This window comes from Periplaneta americana, chromosome 2, assembly GCF_040183065.1.
Source record: "Periplaneta americana isolate PAMFEO1 chromosome 2, P.americana_PAMFEO1_priV1, whole genome shotgun sequence".
NCBI lineage: Eukaryota > Metazoa > Arthropoda > Insecta > Blattodea > Blattidae > Periplaneta > Periplaneta americana.
Genome location: NC_091118.1, coordinates 108,810,373 through 108,823,011, shown reverse-complemented (window position 1 = coordinate 108,823,011; position 12,639 = coordinate 108,810,373). Strand labels below are relative to the sequence as shown.

At 36.2% G+C, this 12,639-nt stretch overlaps 1 protein-coding gene across 2 annotated transcripts in view; it reads left to right on the top strand.

The window, feature by feature from the left end:
* The window catches only part of LOC138694485 (alpha/beta hydrolase domain-containing protein 17B), a 69,457-nt gene that overhangs the window by 42,894 nt on the left and 13,924 nt on the right, over window positions 1–12,639 (top strand). For both annotated transcript variants that reach the window (XR_011330952.1, XM_069818252.1), the window contains exon 2: window positions 3,556–3,688. Coding sequence is in view for 1 of the 2 variants with exons in the window: in XM_069818252.1 (XP_069674353.1) it covers window positions 3,556–3,688 (133 nt within the window). In the remaining variant the exon portion in view is untranslated. The remainder of the gene's footprint in view (window positions 1–3,555; window positions 3,689–12,639) is intronic.

Below are 12,639 nucleotides of genomic sequence, written 5' to 3'. Positions count from 1 at the left end.
TCCAGTAAACATGGATCTGCAAATTAACTGTTTACTAGATAATGCCATTTTTTTGCTGATTAAGGCCTGCAGTGAATCAAGCAGCAGCATTCATGCTTCATATGTATGCCACACTCTCCTCATCCCATTTCCTTCTAAGTGTGAGATGATATCTAGACAGACGATAAGGTGAATGATGGATAAGTAGAGGAATGCCTGTACCTAGATCACCAGATTTGAATTCTTTGAATTTTTGTGTGTGATGTTATGCAAAAAGTCTGGTTTACACAACAGACATCACCACACCTGAAGAATTGCAGCATTGGATTGTAGATGCGTTCCAGCAAATGAAGAATGACCCAGGATTGCTCGAACACATTTGCTGTTCTTTGCGGAGAAGACTAGACAGATACATTCAAGAACATGGTCAGCATTTTGAACACCTGCTATAAAATTGTTCAGTTAACAAGTTCATACTGTACTGTACCATACTGTATTCAGAAACTTTATTGTTGTTCAAACAAAAAAGTTTCTGTTGGGTATGTTTAATCACATTTCTATGGTCTTTAAGCCAAAATTATTAATTTTATTGTCTCGTGATTGATAAATAAAATTGTCACTGCTTTTATTGGAATTAGTACTTAGTATTCAGTGGGCCCCAACCAGCACAAAATGGCATTTTGTAAACGGTTAATTTGCGGATCCATGTTTACTGGAACTTTTTTGCTTCTCTTCATTTTTACTTCTCATCCCTAATTTTTTTACTTTTGAAACACCCTGTATAGATTTCATACTACTAGAATATGCTATAGTGCTATAGGCCTACTGTTCTTTTTTATGGAAATCTGTCTGTCCATTTATTACTCTTCTGTAATATTTAGCGAAAATATTAGGAAAATTAATTACTAGGGATCGAAAGTTGATGACCTAAAAATCACAGAAAAATGACGTATAAAATGACCTTAAATTTATGAAAATATGACATTAAAATGAATTAAAATGACCATGATTTTAATAGTAAAATACCAACAAACTAATAGTATACTTCTATCTGTGGAAAGTACATTGTCATCCAACTCAGTCACTGTCACAAAAAAACTTAATCTGCTTTGTTTTACTTTCGGCATTTTTACATCTTCACTTGTGAGATACAGAATGCTCACTGCGGGAACTGAGGCTGCAGTATTTGTTCGTAACATACGTGATCAGAAGTCAAGGCTAATGCAATCATAAAGAAAATTCCTGTATGATGCAATCGAATTGTGTAAGCAATCTGCAGTAGGTTCTCTAATATAGACTATGACTACACCATAAAAAAAAAGTCCGTTCATGAGCAGAAAAGTGCAAAAATGCAACAAAAAGTAGAACATTTCCTAAAAATGACCAGTATGTAGACAATAAAAGACCGAAAAATGCAAAATAAAAGTAGGCTATATTAGTTCGTGTTGTAGTGAAACGAATTTGTATTGCATCCTGCATTGTCTGTGATGTCTCAGAGAAAAAGATGATATTTCATCAACTTCCGAGCCCTATTAATTACATTCATTATTGCATAACAATTAGATCGTACTGTTATATTGTATGATTATTATTGAATTGTAATATTGATTCTTTTTATCATATACACGCATAACAATATAATGCAGTAATAGGCCTACAATATCAGTACAATGACTTAAGAAACAATTAGATAAAAAGTCTTTCCCTTTTCAAATACATTATAATCAGAAAGTCGTCTTTTCTTGAATGAGTATGGAGACACTGTAAATCAGATCAATAACCTAAACAAAAAGGAAGGGAAAACCTGTTTACTTTATTCTAACCATCACAAAATTGTATTCAGTTCTTACTGCAACAACATGGAGGAAGTTGAATAACTTTTGCTATTGAACATAAATATAAAATGGAATGAAAGAGTGGCAACGAAATAATTTTATTGTTTAATGAGTTTTTGAAAAATATGGAACTTGTTATTTAAGAAAATAAGTGCACTGACATTAGCATACACTTGTGTGGCAGCACCTAATAGTAACAATAACAGTGATTTAGATTTAAATTGATTCCAGTCATTCCCAGCTGAAGCAATTCTGAGTAACAGTGAGTACCAGTGCATACTATTTCATATATTAATCAACTGTACATTGCCCTTTCTGATCTCTGAAGTATTTCCATCAAGATCTAATGAGCACTCTTTACTAAGGAAAGATACAAAGATATTCACTTACATACGGTTAGAAGTTAAACTGACAGTAGTATAGTTAGATATCATGCCGATTCAGTTTTTTCATCCTGTACATCCTCTTTATTAATTTGTATCATTGTATTTAAATTTTATCTGTGGAATTTTTTTTTTATTTATTCCTTTCCCCTTCCCCCAACTGCAACTACTTTGAGGAATCACTTTTCCTACCAGTTCTGTTCTTTTACTATTTTACTAGACACAAGCATTTTGACCCACCAAATAATGTTGCAGCTAAGAGTTTTATAAAATTGCGTCTTTTCTAATTTACTTCGAGAGTTCAAGAATTGATACTGAATATACAGGGTGCCAATGAAGTCACTATACATTTCACGAAAAGCATAAGTGTGGTTTATTTCTGTTAAAGGTTCAGTGAAGACACGTCCAAATGTTAACCATTACTGAATGAATCACATGTTGCTATGCTGAGCTCCAAACCATATCAGCATGCCTTATGCCACTTTAGCTCATTCAAATTAGACACCATGGTTTTGTAAATGGTACTCTTGATAAAGCCCCATGCAAAAAAAAAAGTCGAGGGGAGTCAGGTCAGGGGACTGGGGAACCCACATGTGATTCGAACCTCTTCCGATCCACTGGCCAGGAAAGATCTCTTTCAGGTAATCTTGCACAATGTGTGTGCATAGTGGGGTGATGCCCCATTTTGCTGAGAGACCACTGAGTCGAGGATCCTATCCTGTTGCATCTGTTGACTCGAGAATGTTCAGTTTACGACTCAGCCTGCCTGTAGATGCCTTTGAACTTTTAGTGATGCTATCCCTTACCTTTGTAATTTATTGTGGATTGATCAGAGGCCGTTCATGCTGCTGCTCATTGGCTATGGATCCTGTATGCCTGAATTTCTTCACTAACTGCTGAACAGCAAGTCTTGTAAGTGCTAGTTTGTGGTACTTTCTCTGAAAGACCCTCTGGAGCTCTTTGTAGTTTTGCCACTTGAATGACATTGTACCACTGTGATTTGTTCAGCAATGATTAAAATTTGGACATGTCTTCATTGGATCAATAACAGAAATAACCCATAGTTATGCTTTGGAAATTTTATATAAAATATTAATTAAAAAAAAACATCTCCCACAGAATGAACTGTGTGTGATGTTCATCAAACATGTAAGTATTTTGCAGAGAGTTTAATTGAAGACCAAATTGAACTTGCTGTCTTACGTAATTATATGATAGTTAGCCATTAGAAAAGTTTGCTTCATCATGTGTTGATAGTACAGTTCGTATGAACAGCACATCTCACACACAGACTGAAATTATAAGACATCAACAACAGCAGAATTTAAATGACTATAATTTGTTGTTTTATGTTACAGTATTGACAAGGTTCCCAAAGTGACATCACCGGTATTGGTAATACATGGTACCGAAGATGAAGTAATTGATTTTTCTCATGGCCTTGCCATCTATGAGCGCTGCCCTCGTGCTGTGGAACCCCTATGGGTTGACGTATGTATTATACAATGTATATTTTATTCTCTTTCCGTAATTGGTAATAATTATGAAATTTCTTCAAGTGAATAGGAACATATTTTTGATGATGTTATAGACTTTAATACATTAATTTTAAGTGATAATACTTAGGAATAAGTTAACAAAAAAAAGTTTTATTTTGTATAGTGATACAAAGTTTACAGTGAAAACATTATTTTCTTGCATTCCATTATATATTATAGGTAGTTTCTTGATTTAATAACAAGAGTTGGTCATTTAATGAAGTGATGTTGCAGCATATATTCATTAATTTCACATATTGGTGCTTTGCAGACTAGAAAATTCCAGTTCTAAGTAGTTGCTTTGCCAGTTTGTCTTGTAGTTTTTTTTTTCCTGCATACATTTCGATATTTTGAATTAAAGAAAGTGTAATTGTTCTATTTAGTTAGACTATCCATTTTAGAACTTTTTAGTTTCTCAAGTTGTTTCGAGTTGAAGAATGTAAGTAGTGCACTTCAAGACTCCATCGTTCACTCTCTGTATTGCTTCTCCTGTCATTGTGCGGTCCAAGAATTCATTCCTTCCTGCACAGCAGCACTCCAAAAACACCTGAGAGAAAGCTATGTCTGTTTGTGTTCTGTTGTGAGCATTCTTAGTACCTATCTCGCATAGTTCTTTATGTAGCACAGGTGAACACTGTCAGTGTGACAAACAACAGAGTGAGAAACATATGATCTCTCAGTACATACCACGTGGACCAGGAACAACAAATTTCGAAGCAGAACTGAGAGCAGTTGCAACGACATTGCAGAACATTTTTTATAGACCTCAAGTAAGAAGAGAATAATAATACAGGGAATATCTTTTAACTGTACCAGAGAGTTGGAATTTCCCTGTCGCGGCTGCAGAACGACTGTCTCCCCCTATGTATGCACACGCTGTTTGCCTGGCAGGCAAGCAGTTTACAGTTATTTGTACTTACCCAGCTCATATTTTATTCTCAAAAGTCCCTCTTTGACTGCTACAAATTGCTGACACCTTATAAAATTATTATTAACTTTCAAGTTCAGCAGCACTGATTGACTCCATTTCAGCTTTTATTTATTTCTTCCTGTAACCACTACAGGTTGCCATTGACAAATAGTACCATGATACAATAAATAGAGTAAATGCCTTGAGGCTTAGTGATACATTGTTGTTAGAGTGAAAAATAACAATTTGAATTAGATTGAAACACATGATAATAAACGAAGTAACATCAAGTGATCCGAATTAAAGTCATGGTCCATATGTATGATGCTTGAAAATAGCTATTGATCCTTTGAGTGTTGCAATTGTTAGATCTCTTAAAATATCTTTATGCAGGCCAAAAGATTTACAGAAGTCGACTAGGAACCAGGGTATGGTCCCATGGGCTCCTATCATTAGTCCCGTAATGACGATGGATTCCAGATGGTATTTGTCCTTATAAAAATTGATAGAAGGTTCATATATATTCCTTTTTTCCTCGTGTACTTCTTCTGACTGATGTTCATGCGATTCGAATCTCACAGTAGAGTCTATGATGTAACCTTCAAGAGAGGGAGGTTTAAATGCAATTATGTCGATTCTTCGATTACTGCCCTCGTTGGATATGCTGTGTACTTCTTCATATACTGAATAACCTTTGTTCGTTAAGGCAGTTGGTATTATAGATCTTACTGTATGATGCCGCGTATTTTGTAGAAGTTCACCGTGTGGACAGACCCCCAGGAGCAAGGGTTTCAACCTGTCTGTTGCGACGTCGACAGAGGTTACTGCCCAAAGACCTGTTTTTTATTGTTTTTACACAAGGTACGGGTCTGTTTGGAAATTTCTGTCGGAACTTGCGTCACATTTTCGGACAAGATTTTCTATATTTTATGTAAGTGTTATAAATACACACACACTCACGTAATGAAAATGGCATTGGAACTGAACACTTCACACACTAATCACTAACTTCACACAAATAGTTAAGCACAGCTCAGCTCAGAAACTAAAGAGCATTGGAGCATGCATCCACCCTGTACGGCAGCCAGTCTAGCACTGAGACTGCCAACTAGAAACTGTGTCATCAGTGTGGTATCACAAGTTCTCCTGGGAGCGGGAAATGGCAACTCTCTGGGACAGTTAAAAGATATTCCCTGTACATGTGGATTCAGTACCAGCAATATAAGCAATAACCAGTTCTGGCCAGATGATATCAAAAATCATCCAGGAAATCAGAAGCATGTACAAAATTTTGATGAAATATATCCTGCTGCAATGAATCCCTTCTCGTGTGGAGCTATTTGGTAATGGACAATCAGACCTGTTAGATACCATCAAAAGAGATTTGAATATGAAGCCATCAGTAAATATGTTGATAAGATTAAACACCTTCCGCAAAGAATAGCAGTAACACTTTTCAGATTGGAAACAGGCCATGACTGCTTAGGTGAACATCTTCAATGAATGGGAATTGTCTCAGGATCATGCTGCTCCCTGTGTGGAGAGGATATAGTTTCAAACAAGGTACACCTCTTACACTGCAGACGACTGGACACAGGGGAAAAAGACCAAAAAGATCTAACAGGACTCTACTGGGAAGCACAAGGACTAATGATGTGACATCAAACTCCAGCCATTTGAAAACAACAACACAATCGACATGGTTATCTAAATACTACTGAGAAATATCTTAGAAATACAGTATATGATAATTACTTTAACCTGTTAATTTGAACTAAGTTTATAAATACTAGTTGACTAGTTTCGACTTGGGAGCCATCTTCAGAACTGCTATGGTCCTTGTGTTTTCACCCCAGTGGAGGGTGTTGTGGTAAAAGTTGTGTAATCAAGAGGTATGACAAATATCGTTTAATGCACTCAGAACTGAGTGAAAGTGTTCTGGAAATTCTAGACAGGCTGTCGATTTTCTGAAAGCTCAGTGTGTTAACATGCACAGATAGGATGTGCAAACAATTCGTACTTTAAAAGTGACCAACTCTAACAACACAACTAGCTCAGGGACATGTTAGTCACATAATGGTTTCTTACCAGGACCAGAGCTCAATCTCTAGTCATTTCTGTGATCTGTAATGATTTAAGCATTTGTGAATCTGGTTTTCTTCAATTTCTTCAGTATATTCTTGTTCATTGTGCTGTGTTGAACTTTGATGTCATTAGGAGTCTTCCTCGCAAATATTTTGCAACAGTACATGACTTCTGTGTCAGGGCTTCATAAATGTATGGATGAGACTCATTCATATCTTCACTGCTCTGACATAAAACACAACTTGGTGATGATAGATTTTTAATATGGGCTAGATGTTTTGCCAGACATTCATGATCAGTTAGAAGATGAAAAGAGGCAACAATCTTTTTTCGCCTCTTTTCATGGACTACCAGGAATGAGATTTGGGTTTTGAACAAGATGTTCGAATTTTTATTTTTGCATGCTACATTATTCTCTTGGCATTGATATTTGTCGTTTTTATCTGTATTTGGGGTTCGATGTTTGGGAAGGAGAATGGCTTCATTGTTTGTATTATTATTTTTTACAATACAATTTTATTTACAAATAATATAATACGAAGATATAATAAAACATAAGACAGATTGTCTGTTATGTCGTATCATCTGTCATTGCTCCACACGTGCTGCATGCCTCATATTTCGGCTCGAACACAAAACCAATGATCGGTTCTTTATGTACCTATGGAATGAGGATTAGTGTAATTTTCTGCAAGGAAGTGTTTACTGAACATCATTCATGAATGCTTTTATGATTGTCAAAATATATTATCTCCCATCAGATTCTTATCGCTGAGTGGAGCTATGCATCCTACGAGTACAGGCAGCGCACGCATATTCTAAAATATTTCTTTGCAATTCAGTTTCCACAGTTCCATCTTCAAATTACATACACATTGAGGAAATTGAACGGGAAATAAATTGATTATGTATTAATTTTTTTTAATTCTTGCGAACATGTTGAAAATTCAACTTTAAAAATGTATTAGTGTTGTATTTACAGTAAATTATCCCAAAAAACAACATTAGTTATGTGAAATAAAACTACAATTCTTAAACTTTCAATTGAGATTAAGATGAGTTCTTTGCGATAAACAGAACCAAAGTTATAAGCGTTTATGTCTATCAGTGCGTGTCCATTTTTAATTTTTTTCAATTTTGATTTATATTTCAAAAAAAATTTTTTTGGCTGAAATAAAAATATATGGGATTTCTTTTTTAACCCCCTAAACACACACAAAAATTTTCGAACTGTTTCGAAACATCAAAATCACAAGCCTGTTCGATTTGATGTGGAATGCCTCAGATTCTCTATTTACATTTCTCTTTCATCCAAGCTCTCTTCACCTAAACAGTTTCACTTAATTCATTGTTTAGTTTCCTGTAGTTTGTTATACCTTCGTATGTATTGATGTTTTTCCATTTTCTCCTTTCCTTCATCTTCTCCATGTAATTTATAACAGCTATGTAATTTACATTAAAATAAGTCACATGATTGAATAACATTTTTCTTTTTGATTTAGTACGATATGAAACTGGTGCAGGTCAACCCAGTGAACTAAATTCAGAAAAGTGCAAAATCTATAAGGCCGCAATTGGCATTTTGAAGATCTTTACAAGGCTGAAACTATCAATGTGGTGGGTCTTTTGTTTGGCACTAGGAGGTCAATCCCAAAATTTGTAGTTGTTTCTTGAAGGGATTAGGGTTGAGAAAATAATTATTTTTAGATCTTGTTTTAGGCCTAATTTCATTGAAAGGGATCTTTACAAATTGTTCGAAATCATTTATATAGGCCCAATCTGTTTCAATGTCAGCAACTTTTGTTATATGCTCTAAACCACTGGTTGTCAGCACTCGCTGAAATGTGCAAAGGGTACGCAGTGCTGTCCCGTGTGCACTGCCATGCAACAGGGAGAGATAGAGAGCATACCCGCTAGCAGCTACAAAGTGCACCCTAGTGCACTGCGTTTTCCACGGGTAAGAGAGACTAGCCTCAGTGTGCTATGTGCTGACGACCCCTGCTCTAAACATTATTATATCATCTGTTTTTGCCACTTTATATTTTTATTACTCAGTTATTGTAAAATTATTGTTTTATTTCAGTCTTATCTCTATTTTGTATGGTATGCTTTGCCTTTAATGGCAGCTCAGAATGGAAAAGTTTCCAAACTAAATAATATATCTTAATACACTTTTGCATGTCATATCTCTATATTTAGTAGAAATACTGTAGAGTGACAGTGTTTTTCGTCATTTCATTGTGTTGTATGTGAAGATACACTTTTGCATTTGCTATCTCTAGATGTAGTAGAAATACTGCAGAGCAACAGTGTTTTTCATCATTTCATTGTGTTGTATGTGAACATGAGGACCAACTCTGGGAATTTCCTCAGTTACTTGCTGTGTAGAAAATTCACTACATGAGTCCTTGGAAGTTGATATAGCCCAATAGTTCCTTATTGCTCTCCTTCTGGTAAAAAGGATTAGAGTTATGTTGAACTAATGGCAGGAGAAAAGGGACTAATCCAAGAAACCCTGCTTCAGTGACGTCTTTATAGTTTGGGTATGGTGCATGTGCAGACCTCTCATGCAGTGCCAGCATAATCCTTACCTGAATTTATTTTCACGTGTACATTCCAGATCAAGTCAAAAAGTTCCTTTCATGTTCTGGTTACACATTTTGCATATACGAAGGTTAGGTTTGGTTAGTTTGGGTTATATTAACCAAGTCCGCGCATTCTGCACATGCGGAAACAGCGAAGATGATCTTGTCGCGACCCATACGTCGTCTTTATATAGTATACTCGTACATTCCATTTATTTGTCTGGATGAACCTGCCCCTCCTACATGATAAGCTGATGGCATAGCAATAGCCTGCCTATTTAATTAATAATTTAATGTTCACTGTATAAAATGTACATAGAAAGGGTAAGCACAATTTTATATTGCATTCTTCATTTCACAATATGATCTTTAAGAACTAGGCCTACATAATCTAATTTGTAACTGAACATTACTTATATAGTAGTCCTACATGTAGAATATCAAATAGCCAAAGCATTGTTATGAATTGCTTTCCTATAGTTGTTCGATTGAATTGATAAGTAATCATGTTATCAAGATGTCATATTCTTGTAGATAACATTACAGCATTGTAAAATGCTTCACCATATTATTTGTCTTGTTATAAGTGTATACTTACCAAGAACAACAGAAGTAGTATCTTAACTTAATTTAGAGTATAAATGTGTGGGACCATTTCTTGCGTTATTTCTGGTGAGAGTTTATAAAAATAAAGTGTTTTGTGTGAAGTTGGCATTGTATGCGGCAGAAACATAAACATTACAATGAAGTGAAGAGAAGCGACTAGAAGCATTTGAAATGTGGATATGAAGAAGAATGGAGCATGTGAAATGGACAGACAAAATAAGAAATGAAGCTGTACTGAAGATCTGCCCTTGGGCAGAAAACTTTGAATGAATGAAAACCCCATCTTCTCTATCAACCAGATTTGGCTCCAGCAAACTTCTTCTTGTTTCCCTGACTAAAAAGGATTTTCTATTTTACTGTAAGTGAAGAAGTTGAACTAGCGCTTAAGGAAATGAAGATTGGGAAAGCAACAGGAGTTGATGGAATCCCCATTAAATTAGTGAAATGCTTGGGTGAAGACAAGAAGGAAATTCTATCATTATGCAACGAAATATATGAGAAAGGGGAATGGCCTGCAGATTTTACGGAATCAGTGTTGCTTCCAATACCGAAGAAAAACAATGCCAAGAAATGCAAGGAGTTCAGGACTATCAGTCTAATATCGCACTTGGCAAAGATTCTCTTGTGAATACTGAATCGATGTTTATATTCTAAGATGGAAGAGCAGTTTGGCTTCACGAAAGGAAAAGGTACGAGAGATTCAATTGGACTGCTACAGACAATCAGCAAAAGATACCTAGAGAAGAATAAAGAAGTGTATGTAGTATTTGTGGACCTAGAAAAGGCTTTTGACAGAGTGAATTAGAATAAACTGATGGGGATCCTAAAGAAAATTGATGTGGATTGGAAAGAGAGAAGACTGTTCAGTAATCTTTATATGAAACCCTAGATCATATATACCCAGATAGGTCGGCCTTATAGACTTTAAGGCTAACAACGTTTGTCGGGTTTACTACGCTGCCATCTAGTTGTTACATAAGGAGTCACGTCATAATTCCCATTTGAATTGCATTAGTGACTGTACTGCCATCTCGTGTTCATTTACGGCGGACCAGTGGCGATCCTGGCGGTTGTTCTCTTCAAAGTGCTGCCGATTTTAACATAGCGATGAGTTATCTGTTACATATATGATCTAGGATGAAACGAGTCAAAGTTAGGATAGAAGAAGAAATGTCAGAAGGAAGCAAAATTGGGAGAGGAGTAGGTACGTCAAGGATGTCCTTTATCACCTACCCTGTTCAATATCTACTTGGAGGATTTAGTAAAGAACTGTTTTCAGAACATGGGAGAAGTGATAGTATAAGGAAGAAGAATAAAGTGCATAAGATTTGCTGATGATATGGTGTTGTTAACTGAACAGAAAATGATACTAAAGGATATGCTACTGGAACTAAATGACAGCTGTGAGCAATATGGGATGAAGATAAATGCAAAGAAGAGCATGATCATAGGAAGAAAAATACAGAAGATAAACTTGCGAATTCTAATTGAGGCAGTAGAGCAAGTGGACAACTTCAAATACTTGTGGTGTACTATAAGTAATAACATGCACTGCTGCCGAGAAGTCAGAAGGAGGATAGCAATGGTGAAGGAAGCTTTTATTAGAAAAAGGAGCATTTTCTGCGGACCTCTGGAAAAAGAACTAAGGAAAAGACTAGAGAAGTGCTTTGTATGGAGTATGGCATTGTATGGGCGGAAACATGGACATTATAATGAAGTGAACAGAAGCGAATAGAAGCATTTGAAATGTGGATATGGGGAAGAATGGAATGTGTGAAGTGGACAGACAGAATAAGAAATGAAGCTGTGTTGGAAAGAGTGGGTGAAGAAAGAATAATGCTGAAACTGATCAAGAAGAGGAAAAGGAATTGGTTGGGTCACTGGCTGAGAAGAAACTGCCTACTGAAGGATGCACTGGAAGGAATGGTATAAGGGAGAACAGTTCGGGATAGAAGAATATATCAGGTGATAGACGACATTAAGATATATGGATCATATGAGGAAAAGAAGAAGGCAGAAAATAGAAAAATTGGAGAATGCTGGGTTTGCAGTGAAAGACCTGCCGTTGGACAGAACACTAAATGAATGAATGTCGAACATGAAGTAAGGCCACAGAGGGAAAAACACTAGAGGAGGGATATTCATCTGTGGATTGAACTTCGGTGTAGCTCAGTGGTTAGAGTGCTTGGTACATAGAACCAAGGACCCAGATTCGATCCCCGGCACTGGAGCAAATTTTTCTCCTCTAATAACAATTGTTACCATAACAGATAAATTCTGTAGGGCCAAAAATAAATCTTGACATAGATTCTTCGCCCAACAGTGCATATGCTGTGGAATCCCGGCCACCAAGCCACTCAATTGAGTGTGCTCCTTGTATAATGGCAGTTGACATAATATATGTCAACATATATGTCGAACATGGAGTAAAGTTACAAAGAGAAAAACACTGGAGGATTGGGATTCGATCTGGTGCTATGGATTGAACTTCGGCATAGTTCACTGGTTAGAGCGGTTGGTACGTAGAACCAAGGACCCGAGTTTGGTCCCCAATGCCAGAGCAAATTCTCCTCTAGTAACAATATTGTTACCATAACAGATAACTTCTGTAGGACCAAAAATAAATCTTAACGAAGATTCTTCGCCCAACAATGCATATACTGTGCAATCCTGGCCACCAACTCACTCAGTTGAGTGTACTCTTTGTATAATGGTAGT